The sequence below is a fragment of the Theropithecus gelada genome, chromosome 13 (genome assembly GCF_003255815.1).
Source record: "Theropithecus gelada isolate Dixy chromosome 13, Tgel_1.0, whole genome shotgun sequence".
In the NCBI taxonomy this organism is placed as follows: Eukaryota; Metazoa; Chordata; class Mammalia; order Primates; family Cercopithecidae; genus Theropithecus; species Theropithecus gelada.
The window spans coordinates 8,046,915-8,066,542 of NC_037681.1; the positions used below are offsets into that span (position 1 = coordinate 8,046,915).

General features: G+C 39.1%; 1 protein-coding gene across 11 annotated transcripts in view; it reads right to left on the reverse strand.

The window, feature by feature from the left end:
• Positions 1-5,438: 5,438 nt before the first annotated feature.
• The window catches only part of CCDC138 (coiled-coil domain containing 138), a 92,625-nt gene continuing 78,435 nt past the window's right edge, over positions 5,439-19,628 (reverse strand). For 8 of the 11 annotated variants that reach the window (XR_003115260.1, XM_025353837.1, XM_025353834.1 and 5 more), the window contains 2 exons: positions 8,317-8,455; positions 5,439-5,939 (listed from right to left, as the gene is read on the reverse strand). Coding sequence is in view for 10 of the 11 variants with exons in the window: in XM_025353837.1 (XP_025209622.1) it covers positions 5,774-5,939; positions 8,317-8,455 (305 nt within the window). In the remaining variant the exon portion in view is untranslated. The remainder of the gene's footprint in view (positions 5,940-8,316; positions 8,456-19,628) is intronic. The other 3 variants (XM_025353831.1, XM_025353828.1, XM_025353833.1) reach the window with 2 other exon arrangements.

Sequence of the window (19,628 nt, forward strand, 5' to 3'; positions counted from 1 at the left end):
AGTACACCCCTGAGAGGAAGCTTCCAAAGCAAGAATCAGACAGGTACACTCGCTGTTCAGAAATATTCTATCTTCTGCAGCCTCTGCTGCTGATACCCAGGCAAACAGGGTCTGAAGTGGACCTCAAGCAATCTCCAACAGACCTACAGCTGAGGGTCCTGACTGTTAGAAGGAAAATTATCAAACAGGAAGGACACCTACACCAAAACCCCATCAGGACATCACCATCATCAAAGACCAGAGGCAGATAAAACCACAAAGATGGGGAAAAAGCAGGGCAGAAAAGCTGGAAATTCAAAAAATAAGAGCGCATCTCCCCCGGCAAAGGAGCGCAGCTCATCGCCAGCAACAGATCAAAGCTTGACGGAGAATGACTTTGACGAGATGAGAGAAGAAGGCTTCAGTCCATCAAATTTCTCAGAGCTAAAGGAGGAATTACATACCCAGCGCAAAGAAACTAAAAATCTTGAAAAAAAAAGTGGAAGAATTGATGGCTAGAGTAATTAATGCAGAGAAGGTCATAAACGAAATGAAAGAGATGAAAACCATGACACGAGAAATACGTGACAAATGCACAAGCTTCAGTAACCGACTCGCTCAACTGGAAGAAAGAGTATCAGCGATTGAGGATCAAATGAATGAAATGAAGCGAGAAGAGAAACCAAAAGAAAAAAGAAGAAAAAGAAATGAACAAAGCCTGCAAGAAGTATGGGATTATGTAAAAAGACCAAATCTACGTCTGATTGGGGTGCCTGAAAGTGAGGGGGAAAATGGAACCAAGTTGGAAAACACTCTTCAGGATATCATCCAGGAGAACTTCCCCAACCTAGTAGGGCAGGCCAACATTCAAATCCAGGAAATACAGAGAACGCCACAAAGATACTCCTCGAGAAGAGCAACTCCAAGACACATAATTGCCAGATTCACCAAAGTTGAAATGAAGGAAAAAATCTTAAGGGCAGCCAGAGAGAAAGGTCGGGTTACCCACAAAGGGAAGCCCATCAGACTAACAGCAGATCTCTCGGCAGAAACTCTCCAAGCCAGAAGAGAGTGGGGGCCAATATTCAACATTCTTAAAGAAAAGAATTTTCAACCCAGAATTTCATATCCAGCCAAACTAAGTTTCATAAGTGAAGGAGAAATACAATCCTTTACAGATAAGCAAATGCTTAGAGATTTTGTCACCACTAGGCCTGCCTTACAAGAGACCCTGAAGGAAGCACTCAACATGGAAAGGAACAACCGGTACCAGCCATTGCAAAAACATGCCAAAATGTAAAGACCATCGAGGCTAGGAAGAAACTGCATCAACTAACGAGCAAAATAACCAGTTAATATCATAATGGCAGGATCAAGTTCACACATAACAATCTTAACCTTAAATGTAAATGGACTAAATGCTCCAATTAAAAGACACAGACTGGCAAACTGGATAAAGAGTCAAGACCCATCAGTCTGCTGTATTCAGGAGACCCATCTCACACGCAGACATACATAGGCTCAAAATAAAGGGATGGAGGAAGATTTACCAAGCAAATGGAGAACAAAAAAAAGCAGGGGTTGCAATACTAGTCTCTGATAAAACAGACTTTAAACCATCAAACATCAAAAGAGACAAAGAAGGCCATTACATAATGGTAAAGGGATCAATTCAACAGGAAGAGCTAACTATCCTAAATATATATGCACCCAATACAGGAGCACCCAGATTCATAAAGCAAGTCCTTAGAGACTTACAAAGAGACTTAGACTCCCATACAATAATAATGGGAGACTTCAACACTCCACTGTCAACATTAGACAGATCAACGAGACAGAAAGTTAACAAGGATATCCAGGAATTGAACTCATCTCTGCAGCAAGCAGACCTAATAGACATCTATAGAACTCTCCACCCCAAATCAACAGAATATACATTCTTCTCAGCACCACATCGTACTTATTCCAAAATTGACCACGTAATTGGAAGTAAAGCACTCCTCAGCAAATGTACAAGAACAGAAATTATAACAAACTGTCTCTCAGACCACAGTGCAATCAAACTAGAACTCAGGACTAAGAAACTCAATCAAAACCACTCAACTACATGGAAACTGAACAACCTGCTCCTGAATGACTACTGGGTACATAACGAAATGAAGGCAGAAATAAAGATGTTCTTTGAAACCAATGAGAACAAAGATACAACATACCAGAATCTCTGGGACACATTTAAAGCAGCGTGTAGAGGGAAATTTATAGCACTAAATGCCCACAAGAGAAAGCAGGAAAGATCTAAAATTGACACTTTAACATCGCAATTAAAAGAACTAGAGAAGCAAGAGCAAACACATTCGAAAGCTAGCAGAAGGCAAGAAATAACTAAGATCAGAGCAGAACTGAAGGAGATAGAGACACAAAAAACCCTCCAAAAAATCAATGAATCCAGGAGTTGGTTTTTTGAAAAGATCAACAAAATTGACAGACCACTAGCAAGACTAATAAAGAAGAAAAGAGAGAAGAATCAAATCGACGCAATTAAAAATGATAAAGGGGATATCACCACCGACCCCACAGAAATACAAACTACCATCAGAGAATACTATAAACACCTCTACGCAAATAAACTGGAAAATCTAGAAGAAATGGATAATTTCCTGGACACTTACACTCTTCCAAGACTAAACCAGGAAGAAGTTGAATCCCTGAATAGACCAATAGCAGGCTCTGAAATTGAGGCAATAATTAATAGCCTACCAACCAAAAAAAGTCCAGGACCAGATGGATTCACAGCTGAATTCTACCAGAGGTACAAGGAGGAGTTGGTACCATTCCTTCTGAAACTATTCCAATCAATAGAAAAAGAGAGAATCCTCCCTAACTCATTTTATGAGGCCAACATCATCCTGATACCAAAGCCTGGCAGAGACACAACAAAAAAAGAGAATTTTAGACCAATATCCCTGATGAACATCGATGCAAAAATCCTCAATAAAATACTGGCAAACCGGATTCAGCAACACATCAAAAAGCTTATCCACCATGATCAAGTGGGCTTCATCCCTGGGATGCAAGGCTGGTTCAACATTTGCAAATCAATAAACATAATCCAGCATATAAACAGAACCAAAGACAAGAACCACATGATTATCTCAATAGATGCAGAAAAGGCTTTTGACAAAATTCAACAGCCCTTCATGCTAAAAACGCTCAATAAATTCGGTATTGATGGAACGTACCTCAAAATAATAAGAGCTATTTATGACAAACCCACAGCCAATATCATACTGAATGGGCAAAAACTGGAAAAATTCCCTTTGAAAACTGGCACAAGACAGGGATGCCCTCTCTCACCACTCCTATTCAACATAGTGTTGGAAGTTCTGGCTAGGGCAATTAGGCAAGAGAAAGAAATCAAGGGTATTCAGTTAGGAAAAGAAGAAATCAAATTGTCCCTCTTTGCAGATGACATGATTGTATATTTAGAAAACCCCATTGTCTCAGCCCAAAATCTCCTTAAGCTGATAAGCAACTTCAGCAAAGTCTCAGGATACAAAATTAATGTGCAAAAATCACAAGCATTCTTATACACCAGTAACAGACAAACAGAGAGCCAAATCAGGAATGAACTTCCATTCACAATTGCTTCAAAGAGAATAAAATACCTAGGAATCCAACTTACAAGGGATGTAAAGGACCTCTTCAAGGAGAACTACAAACCACTGCTCAGTGAAATAAAAGAGGACACAAACAAATGGAAGAACATACCATGCTCATGGATAGGAAGAATCAATATCGTGAAAATGGCCATACTGCCCAAGGTAATTTATAGATTCAATGCCATCCCCATCAAGCTACCAATGAGTTTCTTCACAGAATTGGAAAAAACTGCTTTAAAGTTCATATGGAACCAAAAAAGAGCCCGCATCTCCAAGACAATCCTAAGTCAAAAGAACAAAGCTGGAGGCATCACGCTACCTGACTTCAAACTATACTACAATGCTACAGTAACCAAAACAGCATGGTACTGGTACCAAAACAGAGATATAGACCAATGGAACAGAACAGAGTCCTCAGAAATAATACCACACATCTACAGCCATCTGATCTTTGACAAACCTGAGAGAAACAAGAAATGGGGAAAGGATTCCCTATTTAATAAATGGTGCTGGGAAAATTGGCTAGCCATAAGTAGAAAGCTGAAACTCGATCCTTTCCTTACGCCTTATACGAAAATTAATTCAAGATGGATTAGAGACTTAAATGTTAGATCTAATACCATAAAAATCCTAGAGGAAAACCTAGGTAGTACCATTCAGGACATAGGCATGGGCAAGGACTTCATGTCTAAAACACCAAAAGCAACAGCAGCAAAAGCCAAAATTGACAAATGGGATCTAATTAAACTAAAAAGCTTCTGCACGGCAAAAGAAACTACCATCAGAGTGAACAGGCAACCTACAGAATGGGAGAAAATTTTTGCAATCTACTCATCTGACAAAGGGCTAATATCCAGAACCTACAAATAACTCAAACAAATTTACAAGAAAAAAACAAACAACCCCATCAAAAAGTGGGCAAAGGATATGAACAGACATTTCTCAAAAGAAGACATTCATACAGCCAACAGACACATGAAAAAATGCTCATCATCACTGGCCATCAGAGAAATGCAAATCAAAACCACAATGAGATACCATCTCACACCAGTTAGAATGGCGATCATTCAAAAGTCAGGAAACAACAGGTGCTGGAGAGGATGTGGAGAAATAGGAACACTTTTACACTGTTGGTGGGATTGTAAACTAGTTCAACCATTATGGAAAACAGTATGGCGATTCCTCAAGGATCTAGAACTAGATGTACCATATGACCCAGCCATCCCATTACTGGGTATATACCCAAAGGATTATAAATTATGCTGCTATAAAGACACATGCACACGTATGTTTATTGCAGCACTATTCACAATAGCAAAGACTTGGAATCAACCCAAATGTCCATCAGTGACAGACTGGATTAAGAAAATGTGGCACATATACACCATGGAATACTATGCAGCCATAAAAAAGGATGAGTTTGTGTCCTTTGTAGGGACATGGATGCAGCTGGAAACCATCATTCTTAGCAAACTATCACAAGAACAGAAAACCAAACACCGCATGTTCTCACTCATAGGTGGGAACTGAACAATGAGATCACTTGGACTCAGGAAGGGGAACATCACATACCGGGGCCTATCATGGGGAGGGGGGAGGGGGGAGGGATTGCATTGGGAGTTATACCTAATGTAAATGACGAGTTGATGGGTGCTGACGAGTTGATGGGTGCAGCACACCAACATGGCACAAGTATACATATGTAACAAACCTGCACGTTATGCACATGTACCCTACAACTTAAAGTATAATAATAATAAATAAATTAAAAAAAAAAAAAAAGAAAATAGAAAGACAGTATTATTTAACCCTGTTCTCACATAAGCACCAATTTTATTCCAAATAATCACATAATTAAGAAAGAAATTTCCTAATATATTTTTACAAAAAGTAACTTCAGTATCATACATTCTAGAAATGTCATCTTGTACATTAGCACTACCTTACTTGAACTGAAACATTCCAAAAGTTCCAATACCTTCTACAGATTTCATTTTTAAAGTTCAAAAAAGTACTTATTTTTCATGATAAATGATGCTACTGATAACTTTCCTTGGTAGAATTGTAGTTACTTTGGTAATTTCTACATGTTTATAAATAAGCACCACATATACTATATTAAAAAATTAGCCAGTCTAATGGCTTGCACTGGAGACCAGGGAGTTACATTTTGTTAAACCCAAATTGAACAGAGTTGAATTTAGATTAATACAGAGAAATGCATGCTCTGGGTTTGTTGTCCTTTGTATTTCTTGAAGCATCAGATGAATTGTGAAAAGTTCAAAGAGCTTCTTATTACTCCTGTTAAAAAAATGAATATATTATTTAATTACACATACTTAAGAGAGTTTATCTGCAATGACACGAAAGATAATTTATGTGTAAACATGAAGAAACGGCATCTGTTTTTAAAAACAGTGGAGAAAATAGCCGACTAAAATATTAGGATGCTGAAACAAACAAAATAGGTTTTAGGAGATAAACCTGAAGCAGAAAACCACTGGGGAAAAAAGGAAACTTTTTCTTCTTTTGAGACAAGGTCTTGTTCTGACACCCAGGTGGAGTGCAGTGGCATGAACATAACTTACTGCAGCCTCAACCTTCCCAGCTCAAGCAGTCCTCCCACCTCAGCCTCCCAAGTAGCTAGAACTACAAGTACACACCACCAAACCTGGCTAATTTTGTTTATTTTTTGTAGATACATGGTGTCACTATGTTGCTAAGGCTGGTCTTAAACTTCTGGGCTCAAGCAATCCTCCTTCCTTGGCCTCCCAAAGTACTGAGACTATAGATGTGAACCACTGTGCCCAGCCTGGAACCATTTTATAATCCTGAAAACTGCACCCTATTCACTATTAGCATGAGAATTTTTTTTCACTGCTAGCAAAGCAAACATTTGATCATGCTATTTAGAGTAAGCAGGCCTTTTTAAAGTGGCAGAATATTGGTCCATCTTTTGACTTGGCTACAGAATACTTGTTCAACCATCCTCTTTCTAATGACCCATCAGTAATTTAATTTCAATCATTAAGAATTTATGTTTCTTATTTCCTTGTCTAGCTATTTTTACCTCTTGAGAGAATTTGTCAAATAACCTTATATACTATCCTAATACAAAAGGATTTACATCTTCTGTGGTCTTAAAGATTTATTTTAAGACTTGCTTGAGCATCAGCTATTCCCAGTCTTCTTGTTCAAGTCTTGTTCAAGCTTTTAGTTTTTTATCTAAGTCTAAAATGAACCCAAGCTGCAAACACATCACGAATAGTAAAACATTTTGGCGCAAGGATATACTTGCACTTCGGGACTACTGTTTAAAAAAAATCCCATGAATTAAGAACTAAAAAATAATTAAATCTAAGTAATGTTATTGCAGCTTCATGGCACCATAGGGTAACTGCAATAGGCCTTACTAGAAACTTACTAAAATCAAGAGAATCACGGTATAGTCTGCAAGAAAAGGAAGACAGTAAATTGATATATTCAGCAGATATCAGACCAAAACTAGTAATTTGGTCAGTTGGAAAATAAGGTTATAATTTGACAATAATTTATTACAATCCGCTACTAGGCATGATACCAAATAGAACATATGGATCTCTTAATTCCTATCTACAAATAATTTCAAGATGCATTGCATTTACTACTCAAGTATATGGAAGCCTGGTAAAATCTAAATTCTCTACCATGGGAATCATGGATGAGGGGATGTGGCCAGGGGGAGAAGAGTTGAACCTAAATCAAAATAAAAATGTTACTATTATACAAATGAGTTGAAAAAGAAGGTGTCCAGATTTGCCTCAAAGGAAACACTAGAGTATACCAAGAACCACGGAAAATACAACTTAAAATCAATATCCTTATTTGTAGTTTAGTAACTGTTATACAAATTTCTGAGTCAGGAGAAAGATGAGGATACAGAAAGCCCTTGATTCTCATAAAAAAATCCAAATTAGTGGCAGTAGGCAGTCCATAAGAGTTTACTAAAATAAACCCCATTACAAAAGTAATTTAAAATCTCTTCTGCTTGCTTCATTCTTATCGCCTAAATTCACTTTAGCACATCAATAAGAATTTGCAAAATATACGTTTATTATCTTTTCATTTTCACCTGTGGTATTAGAGAATACCAGTATGCAAGAATTTATTCTGATATTATTACTTGGTTGCTAAAAACTGCTCTTACTTTTATATGATTTATTTAAAGTTCACTTACCTGAAATGAGCTATAGAAACAACTAGATGTTCTGAGATCAGAACTCTAATTCTAGTCTGTCACTAAATATGTGGTCTTAGATCAACATTAGTATTCATGAATCTTAATTTTCTACATCTGTATAATGGAAATTTTTATTTAATAATGAAAGCTTAAGTAGCATGGGATTCAGAAAGGTCTAAATCAAGCTTGTCCAACCTGCAGCCCACGGGCTGCATGCGGCCCAGGACGGCTTTGAATGCCACCCAACACAAATTTGTAAACTTTCTGAAAATACTACGAGGTTTTGTTTTGTTTTTAGCACATCAGCTATCATTAGTGTTAGTGTATTCATGTGTGGCCCAAGGCAATTCTTCTTCATCCAGTGTGGCCCAGGGAAGCCAAAAGATTAAACACCCCTGGTCTAAATGATCACGGTAAGGTATTTTTCAATAAAAAATGTTAGCAATAAGAAATTCTTACTTGATTTTGGAAAGTTTCTGTAAAATAATACTGAGTTTTTCTAGTATTTGAAGATCAAGCTTAGGGGCTCGAAGTAGCACAGAGCAAGTACGAAAAAATGAAGAGTTGCTACAGGCTTCCAGGAAAGGCTGCAAGGATTCTGCAAAACAAATCAACAGTGCTTTACCATTAGGGAGCAGCTAAAACGGAAATTAAAAACAAATTAAAATCAGAACTATGTGAGGCATTTATAAATATTCATTTAGATTTTCATTCTTTTCATACTTAAATTTTTGAGTGAAAATATCATCATCTGAAAAATTAAAACATCTACTGGCTCTTATTCAACAGTGCAAACAAAAGATAAGATTATTTACCCTAATATTAAATTCCTAATAGGCAAAATCTAGAGGAAATCCCATGTTTGAAAGAAAGGAGGAAAGTCATTTCTTCAGTAAGTTCATAATAAGTTCAGTTTAAATACTGTAATTAGCAACAAGAAATTCTGCTTCAGTAGTAAATTTAAAAAAAAAAAAAAAAACAAATCAAAGAGCCCCCAAATTTGTGAATTTCACTTGAATAGTAATGACAATTTACATAGTCACTGGATAAGGAAGAACCTTTGGAGCATAAAAGCAAAAAGGGAAAAGATTCATTTAAAAAAAAAAGACTAGTCTCACATTTAATTTATATGAGACTCTGGTCTTTTACGTTGGAAGCTGTTAGAAGTTACGACTTGTGGGGCTACTTAGATGAAATGAATTATTTTGTTTATGAGAAGGACATGAGATGTGGGGCCTGCAGGCAGAATGCTATAGTCTGAAGACTTGTCCCCCCTAAAACTCACGCTAAATTTAATTGCCATTGTAATCGTATTAAGAGGGGGACCTTTAAGAAGAGGTGATAAGGCCATGAGGCTCCACCCTCATGTGTGAGTGCAGCCCCCTCTTGCTCTCTCTTGCCCTCTTGTCTTCTGCCAGGCGATGATGCAACAAGAAGCCCTCCAAGATGCCGGCACCTTGATGCTGGATTTCCCAGCCTCTAGAATATAAGCCATTAAACTTCTGTTCATTATAACATACCAGTCTCAGGCATTCTGCTACAGTAGGATAAAACAGACTAAGTGGTATATGCTAGGAATGGAGCACTGGAGACAATGGTTATGTGCCCTTTGCATGCAACTATGTGGTAAAAGTAGGGTAACCAAACTCATTACTTTCACAATAATAGTCCAACAAAAGCATGGTCTAAACATAGTTTACCGAGGTATGTGTGTGCGCGTCTGTGTGTGTGTGTGTCTTTGTGTGTGTGTGTGAGAGACAGAGAGAGCCTGACAGAGAGAGCGTGAGTCCACGTGAGAGAGTGTTACACAGAATCTTCCTAAAGACTAAAAACTTAGGTTACAGATACAGCACCATCTACAAATAGAGCTAAAAATAAATCAACTGAAATTTCAAGCAGCCTCATTAACAAACCGTACACAGTTTTAGTTCAGGTCCTGAGACAGGATTCATATGAACTGTAAAAAAGAAAGTTAACTGTTGTATAGCTAAGAGAATTCAAACTAGTGCGTAAAGAACCACCTAAATCGGCTGGGCATGGTGGCTCATACCTGTTATCCCAGCACTCTGGGAGGCCGAGGCAGGTGGATCACCTGAGGGCAGGAGTTTGAGACCAGCCTGCCCAAAATGGCAAAACCCCATCTCTACTAAAAACACAAAAAATCAGCCGGGCCTGGTGGCGGGCGCCTATAATCCCAGCTACTCGGGAGGCTGAGGCAGGAGAATTGCTTGAACCTGCAAGGCAGAGGTTGCAGTGAGCCGAGATCGTGCCACTACACTCCAGCCTGGGCAACATGAGCAAAACTCCATCTCAAAAAAAAAGAACAACGTAAATCATTACCAGAAAGGTAACTGAGGGGTTCTTAACATACGTACAATCTACAGTATCAATGTTTTCACTCAAAAAGCCCAGAAAGCACACAAGAAAATTATAATCATTTTTCTGCATACTGCAAAAGCATGAAAGAGAATACATCTTACTTTATTTTACTGTACTTTTATCTAAATCAAGTCTTTGGCACACATTTAAGGGTGATTACATGAAGCCCCAAATAGAATCCCAAGCCAAATAAAAGTAAACTTCCTTATATAAACTTTCTGCAATGGAAAAAAAAACCAACATCCCCCAAACATTTTAATATATCAGAATTATTTTTAAAGTGAAGCCTGTACAGGTCTTTTAGAAGTAAAAGAGGTCCAGCCAGGCGCGGTGGCTCACACCTGTAATTCCAGCACTTTGGGAGGCCGAGGTGGGCAGATCATGGGGTCAGGAGATCGAGACCATCCTGGCTAATACTGTGAAACCCCGTCTCTTCTAAAAATACAAAAAATTAGCCAGGCGTGGTGGCAGACGCCTGTAGTCCCAGCTACTCGGGAGGCTGAGGCAGAAGAATGGCATGAACCCAGGAGGCGGAGCTTGCAGTGAGCCGAGATCGCGCCACTGCACTCCAGCCTGGGTGACAGAGCAAGACCCCATCTCAAAAAAAAAAAAGGAAGTAAAAGAGGTTCACTGGTTTGGTTTCCCATTTCTTTTTTAAAGCTGTGAGGCAGATGTAAAATACAGGAGAGAAAAAGTTCTGGGATTCTGTAGATGAGACAGGCTAACTATAAAATAGAAACACTGTGGTTTTAACATTTTTTCAATATTATAATGTTCAAATGGATTACATCCTTTCAAGTTTAGAATTTCGACCTGAATACACTTGGTGTTATGGACTGAACGTCTGTGTCCCCCTCTAAATTCCTATGTTGAAAGCCTAACCCCACTGTGATAGTTATGGGGGGAAGGGGCCTATGGCAGGTAATTACAGCGTAAGAGTAGAACTCTCATGAATGAGTTTAGTGCTCGCTCTAATCTGAATGTCCTCCTCAAACTTCCTATGTTAAAACTCCCAAGGTGATGGTTTTCGGAGGAGGGGCCTTTGGGAGGCAGTTAGGTCATGAAGGCTCCGCCCTCATGAATAAGATTAGTACCATTATGAGAGGTTTGAGGAAGCCTGTTTGCCCCTTCTGTGATGCGATAGCTAGAAGGTACCATCTACGAGAAACAGGCCCTTATCAGACTCTGAATCTGCTGGTGCCTTGGTTTTAGACTTCCCAGCCTCTAGAAATGTGAACAGTAAATTTGTTTATAAATTATCCAGTCTGAGAATTTTGTTATAGGAGCCTGAACATACTAAGACAGAAGTTGGCAACGGTAGCAGGAAGCTGCCGTAACAAATACCTAAAAATGTGGAAGTAACTTTGGAACTGGGTAATGGGTAGAGGCTGGAAGAGTATGGATGTGCATGCTAGAAAAAGCCTACACTGCTGTGGAAGGAGCATTAAGAGTGGTGAGGGCTCAAAAGAAAAGGAGAACTGTTGAGAAAGCTTCAATCTTCTTAGAGATTACCTTAGTGGTCACAATCAAACTGTTGGATGGTAAAGGCTACTCTAATGAGGTCTCAGAAAAAAATGAGAAACATGTTACTGGAAACAGAAGAAAAGGTGATCTTGTAATAAAGCGGCAAAGAACCTGGTGGGATTGTGCTTGTGTCCTAGCGCTCTGTGGAAGAAATTTGACAGTGATGAAACAGGGTATTTAGTGGAAAAAATATCCAAGCAAAGTCTTGAGGGTGCTCTGTGGCTTGACTTACAGAAAAATGTGAGAAGACAGAAACAAAAGATGAAATCTATAATCACAAGGGAAGCAGAATTTAAAGATCTGGAAAATTCTCAGCCTAGCCATATTGTAAAGAATGATACAGCATGCTGAGGAAAGAAACCAAAGGTGTGGTGCAAGCATCTGTTAAGGAGATTCGTGTGGATGGAAGGAAGCCAGGTGCTATTTATTGAGACAATGGGAGAAGGACCAGTAAGGTATTTCAGAGATGTCCAGAGTTGCCCTACCCATCACAGGCCCAGAATGCTGGGGCCTGTGACAGAACAATTTCGAGGCTCTTCTCCCTAAATTCTGGTGCAGTGCTCCTTGGTAACCTCAGCTGTTGTTCAAGTAGGCTTAGGTGCAGCTCAGATCACCCTTCTAGAAGGCACAGGTGATAAACCTTGGCATGGTGTTTGCACGGTGCCATCTCCACGGGTGTGCAAGTGCATGAGCTGTGATGGTGTGGCTGCCTCCACCTATATTCAAAGGATGCCAGAAAAGCGTGAGGGCCCAGGCTGAGAGCTGTCACGGGGCAGGGCCACTGAGGAAAGCCCCCAGTAGAGTGATATGAAGTAGAGGTGTGAGGGCAGAGCCAACACAGGGAGCCTCCAGTAGGGCAATGCTCAGACATGCCATGGGATGGGGACTGTATCTGAAACCCTGGAAGGGTAGGGCCTACCAGTGTGCCACTCCAGCCTAGGAGAGACACAAGACTCCAATCTGTGAGAGCTGCAGCATGGTCTGTGCCATGCAAAAAAACAGGAGCAGAGTCGCCCAAACTTGAGGCTGGATATGGTCTGGATATTTGTGCCCTCCAAATCTCACACTGAAATGTAATCCCCAGTGTTGGAGGTGGGGCCTGGTGGGAGGTGTTTGGATCACTGGGGTGGATTCCTCAATGAATAGCTCAGCATCATGCCCTTGGTGATGAGTGAGTTCACATGCAATCTGCTTGTTAAAGAGGATGTGGCACCTCCCTCCTCTCTCCTGCTCCTGCTCTTCCATGTAACTTGCTGGCTCCTTGCTGACTTCTACCATGATTTTGAGCTTCCTGAGACCCTCGCCAGAAGCAGATGGCAGCACCATGCTTCCTGTACAGCCTGCAGTACCATGAGACAAAATAAAACCTCTTTTCTTTATAAATTACCCAGTCTCAGGTACTCCTTTGTAGCAACCTAAGTCCTACCCCAATGTGTCCAGAGGTGGGACATGGAATCAAAGATTATTCTTGAGCCTTAAGATTTAATGTTGTTTACCTTGTTGGTTTTAGACTTGCTTGGGATTTATCATTTCTTTCCTCCTATTTTTCCCTTTTGGAATGGAAATGTCTGTGCTATGCCTGTCCCACCACTGTGTTTTGAATGCACATAACCTGTTTCATTTCACAGGCTCACAGCTTGAGAACAACTGGCCTCATCCACATCTGATTTAAATGATATTAGGTTAAACTCTGGACTTTAGACTTCTTAGTTATGGAATGAATGTATTCTGCATATGAGAAGGACATAAATTTTGGGGGCCAATGGCAGAATGCTATGGTGGGGGGAGGAAGAGGAGGAGGGAGGAAGAGGAAATGATCACACACTTCTCTGAATTCTCCCAGGCAACAATGAATGCCTGAAGACAACAGAGCAATGTTTATTTACAAAGTTCTGAACAAAAGCAAAAGAGATTAAAAACCACTCAGCCAAGATCTGGTTAAGTATAAAAGCCTCAGGCATTCTCAAACATGAAGTACCTCTTTAAATTGGTGGAGGGAAATAGGGCAAAGTATGTGTGAGAGAGGGGAATTAAAAGATCATTCAAAATTAAGAACACAGACATGGAGAAGCCACAGTAAAAGACTAGTCTTGAGCACTGAATATAATCAACTGTAAAACTAGAAAAAATAAAGCTAGTTATGTAGCAAATGTGGAAATTGTAGTCACAAAACAAAAGGTAAAAATATAAACTATGACTATAAAAATAGCAATATCACTTAAAAATCAGAAAGTTGAGGTGGGGAAGATGAAAAGTGCAATACTGCTAATGTCCTCATCTTTCAGGCTGGAAGTCAATCAATTCTGTGTAGAACACAGTATTTAAATAAGGCATACAATTAGGCATGGGCAAGCAATTCATGTCTAAAACACCAAAAGCAATGGCAGCAAAAGCCAAAATTGACAAATGGGATCTAATTAAACTAAAGAGCTTCTGCACAGCAAAAGAAACGACCATCAGAGTGAACTGGCAACCTACAGAACAAAGGGCTAATATACAGAACCTACAAAGAACTCAAACAAATTTACAAGAAAAAAACAAACAACCCCATCAAAAAGTGGGCAAAGGATATAAACAGACATTTCTCAAAAGAAGACATTCATACAGCCAACAGACACATGAAAAAATGCTCATCATCACTCGCCATCAGAGAAATGCAAATCAAAACCACAATGAGCTACCATCTCACACCAGTTAGAATGGCGATCATTAAAAAGTCAGGAAACAAGAGGTGCTGGAGAGGATGTGCAGAAATAGGAACATTTTTACACTGTTGGTGGGATTGTAAACTAGCTCAACCATTATGGAAAACAGTATGGAGATTCCTCAAGGATCTAGAACCAGAAGTACCATATGACCCAGCCATCCCATTACTGGGTATATACCCAAAGGATTATAAATCATGCTGCTATAAAGACACATGCACACGTATGTTTATTGCGGCACTATTCACAATAGCAAAGACTTGGAATCAACCCAAATGTCCATTAGTGACAGACTAGATTAAGAAAATGTGGCACATATACACCATGGAATACTATGCAGCCATAAAAAAGGATGAGTTTGTGTCCTTTATAGGGACATGGATGCAGCTGGAAACCATCATTCTCAGCAAACTATCGCAAGAACAGAAAACCAAACACCGCATGTTCTCACTCATAGGTGGGAACTGAACAATGAGATCACTTAGACTCGGGAAGGGGAACATCACACACCAGGGCCTATCACGGGGAGGGGGGAGGGATTGCATTGGGAGTTATACCTAATGTAAATGACGAGTTGATGGGTGCTGACGAGTTGATGGGTGCAGCACACCAACATGGCACAAGTATACATATGTAACAAACCTGCACGTTATGCACATGTACCCTAGAACTTAAAGTATAATTAAAAAAAAAAAAAATCAAAAAATAAAAAATAAAAATAATAATGGATAAAAAATAAAAAAATAAATGGATAAAATGGTAAATTTTATGTTATGTATATTTTACCAACATAAACAATGTACAAAAAATGGGACTTTTTTATCTTGCTTTTTTTTTCAACAGAAGGAACTTTTATTTTTTTTGGAGAAGAAGTCTTGCTTTGTTGCCCAGGCTGGAGTACAGTGGCACGATCTCGGCTCACTGAAGCCTCCTCCCTCTGGGTTCAAGGGATTCTCCTGCCTCGCCTCCGAGTAACTGGGATTATAGGCACATACTACCATGCCCAGTTAATTTTTGTATTTTTTTAGTAGAGTTGGGGTTTCATCATGTTGGCCAAGCTGGGCTTGAACTCCTGACCTCAAGAGATCCACCCACCTCAGCCTCCCAAAGTGCTGGGATTACAGACGTGAGACACCACGCCTGGCCAGGAACATCTATTTTAAAAAATTTATGACTCAAATCCATTTTATTTTTCCTGTTGAATACTATTTCATTAAATAACATGTATAATGCATGCCATTTCTGTAAAAGTATTTCCTTCTATCCATCCATCTCTTCATGTGAACGCAACCATAGGAATGTGTCTAAAATGATGTTCACCTAACATTAATGATGGCTATTTCCAAATAATGAGGTTCATTTGAATTTTTTGAGTTCTAAGAGTTTATTCATATTCATTCTTTAAATTGGTGTTAAATATGCATAACACTTATCATTTTAACCATTCTTAAGTGTTCAGTTCTGTGGTATTAAGTAAATCCACATTACTGTGCAACCATCCATCTCCAGAGCTTTTTCCATCTTCCTCTGAAACTGCACACATTAAACAGTAACTTCAATTTTCCCATTTCCCTCTTGCCCAACACTTGACAATCACCAATCTACTTATTTCTCTACTCCAGGCACCTCATGTAAAAGGAATCATACAAGATATATCCTTTTGTGCCTGGCTTGTTTCATTTAGCATAATGTCTTCCAGGTTCATCCATTTTGTAGCATGCATCAGAATTTCATTTCTTTCTTAGACTGAGTAATATTCTACCATATGTACATACCACATTTACCTTTGCTGCTTTCCAGATAGCCTTTGTTTTTTACTTTTGACAGTTTCATGATAATGTGTCTTGATGTCAGACTCTGGGTTTATCAAACGTGGATTCCTTGAGTTTCTCTGATTTGTAGAGCTGTGTCTTTCCTCAAATTTGGTAAGTTTCCAACTATTATTTCCATAAATTATCTCTCCACCCTTTCTCTTTTTTCTCTTTCTGGACTCTAGCAGTGGATCAATTGGTCTGCCTGATGGTACTGCATAAGTCCTTCAGACTCTGTTCACTTTTCTTTTTTCTTTGATTTTGCTCCTCGGACTTGATCATTTCAAATAACTTGCCTTCAAGATCACTGATTCTTTCTTTTGCCTGTTCAAGTCTGCTGTTGAATCCTTCTAGTAAATTTTTCAATTCAGCTACTGTGTTTTCCTGTTCCAGAATCTGGTTCTTTTAAATAATTTCTATTTCTTTGTTGATAGAAATTTTGTTCATGTATCATTTTCCTGATTTCATTATTTCTCATTAGCTCATTGAGCATATTTAAGATAGTTGTTTTAAAGTCTTTTCTGAGCAAATCCAATTAATTTGTGTGTCTTTACAGGATAGTTTCTGAATATTTATTTTGTTCCTTTGGATGGGCCAGGTTGCATCCTTTCTTTGCATGTTCTATGATTTTTTGCTGAAAATCTGACATTTGAAAAAACCACCCCTCCCAGTCTTTGAAGACTGACATGAAAGACCTCCACTACTTATCAAGCCCCTGAGCCGTGGGAACGGTGCAGGGAGTGTGCTTAAGGTCATCTCAGGTCTTTTCTGGGCATGCATCCTGTCTGGGCCTGTGTGCATTTTCTGTATTTTTTTTTTTCTTGTTTCCTCTGGCTGCCTGTGAATGTCTTAATTTCCCAGAATCTCACCCAAGCTTCTTCTCAAGGCCTTAGATGTTGTATGGTATTCCTCTGTGCATAACCTTCCTCCCACACATCCAGGTCTGTGGTCTCCCTGTAGTTTTCATGTGCTATAGTGCCCATCACTGCCTTTCTTGGCCATCAGCCTGAGATTCAAACCATGCCTCATTCCCTGTATGTGCTCTGAACGAGGCGAGTCTGCAATCAGTCTCGGGTAACCCACTGATAGGTAAGAATGCTTCATACTAGTTCTGCTCGAATCCTTCTCTCCTGAGGAAGGGAATGGAGAACTGGGCCATTTACTTCTCTCTGTGCTGCACTGTGCCAGAGACAGAGTAGGGTAAGGGTGAGTAAAATTATCACAGAATTTCCTATCATTTTGCATGTGGCTTTTTCTTGATTGGACATTTGCTGGGTTGCTACAGATCTCTGACTGGTTTCCATAGTTCCTACAAAGTTATTTTAGTCAGTCTATAGCTATTTAATTGATGTTTCTGTGGGGAAACAAGCACCTGCAACATCCTAGTCAGCCATTTTGCTAATGTTTGGATTTTGCTCTGCTTGAGCATGTATAATACTATGAAAAAATTTTTCTTTAAGGAAACATTTTTATAAAGTAAAATAAAACCCACTCTAAGAATGAAATAAACTCTGTGTTAATTAAGCTGGGAATGTAGAGAAAATCCAACTTACAGCTTAATCAAATAGAAAAAAATTTCATTTTTTTTCTTTCATAAAAGGTAGGCACTTCATAGAACCAATTCAGGTGCAAGACAACGTCATCAGAAACCCAGATTCTTTGTTTCTGCCCCAAAATCTCTAGCTTTTTTTTCTTATTCAAGTTTTCTCATGAAAATATCCTTAGTATTCGTTTTTATGTGTCATGGTCAAAGGTTCCACACAACAAAGCAAAAAAGGAGGACAGTATGGGAATGAGTGCCAATTGTATCTGTTCTTCTTTAGAAGAAAAGCAAAAGGTTTCCCAGAAACTCTCAGCAGACTTCTAGTTTCCATCTTATTGGCCTCAAGTGTGTCAAAGACGTAGCTACCCTGCCAGCAATGAAAGGCTGGAGGAGAAAGATTTTAGGTGTTAACGTCTCCAGAAGAGAGGCAGGTGAGGTAGAAAGAGGTGAGAATGATGATGGGGGAGCCAAGCCACAGTCTCTGCTGCAAGGGTCTAAGTTATTTCTTGAAACAATTTTTTCAGTGCTTTTGTTAAGTCACAGTATTTTACATAAATTTATAGTTAATAAACTTGGTAGAAAGTATTTACATCTTCAATTTGAGAAAGATTACCTGAAGACACAACCAATCTCAGCTACAAGTTACTTTCAGTAATAAGGAAAAAGGGGCACCACGGACTCCCTGCACCAATACTACACTAATATGATATCTGACAAAAATCTATTGCGGGTAACTTAAGAAAATAAACATGATTTTTATTAATTTAAAAGTCAATACTGAAATCTCTCAAGAGAATTATTTATCTGCCAACACTTCCTACAGCAGTTGTACATTTTTTAAAAGTACATGCTGTCAACAAGTCAGCACACTCTTTGGTAATGATAATGTCCACATATGTTAGTCATCAGCCTGTCGATAACTGACTAGAACATTCTTCCAGTTCAAATGCTCAGAATCCAAGTTCCTCAGATAACAGCTATTTTAATCTTTTCAGAATTCTAAGGCAAGGGTAATCAGAATAAAATTATGTTTTAAAGAAAACTCACCTCAGTTCTCAGATAATAACATGCTATTTATTACATGGGACAAAAATGTATGATGTTGAGTTAGTAAGGCTTTCATTCCAGTTCTGATGACTCAAAAGCCGGAACATAACACAGCAACATTCAATATCAACCAAAAACCTCCAGTTGCCCATCCCTCCAACTGGATAAGGGTCAATAAAAATTTAAAAAGAAAAAAAAAAAAAGCAATAGTATGAATAGACCTAGGTAGTCTTTGAAAAACACCCAAATGAATTTTCCTCTTCAGTATTTTCTTCAAGTCCACCCTCATTCCTTTTTGGAAGGAGGAATGGTGTGAAATGCACTAAAGATGAGCGATTTCTTGAAAGATGAGTAGGAACTTGCCAAAGGCTTGGGGAGTGGTGCTAGTCCAGGGACAAAGGTGCTCTTGGAGCAGGGTAATCCATATTCGTAACTAACAACTCCCCAAGTAAACTTCCTAGTCTGCCATTTTCCCAGTTTTGAACCACGTTGTTCCTTCTACTTCTCATTCCTGAGAGAATTTCAAGACTTTTATTTTTTCCTTTCTTGCTTGCTTTTTCAGTTCCTAAGACACATTAGTGCTGCCAGTAATTCCCACTCTGGAATCTCTCAGTTCTGGAGTCCTAGCTTCCAGCAGGGAGCTTCTCTCTTATGTCTGCCTCTTCTTCTTCTAAAAGACTTAGTTATTCCTCTCATCACTGCCCTGGCCCTAGCCCTGTAACATTAAATAAGTCACTTAATTTCTCAGAGCCCTAGGTTTCC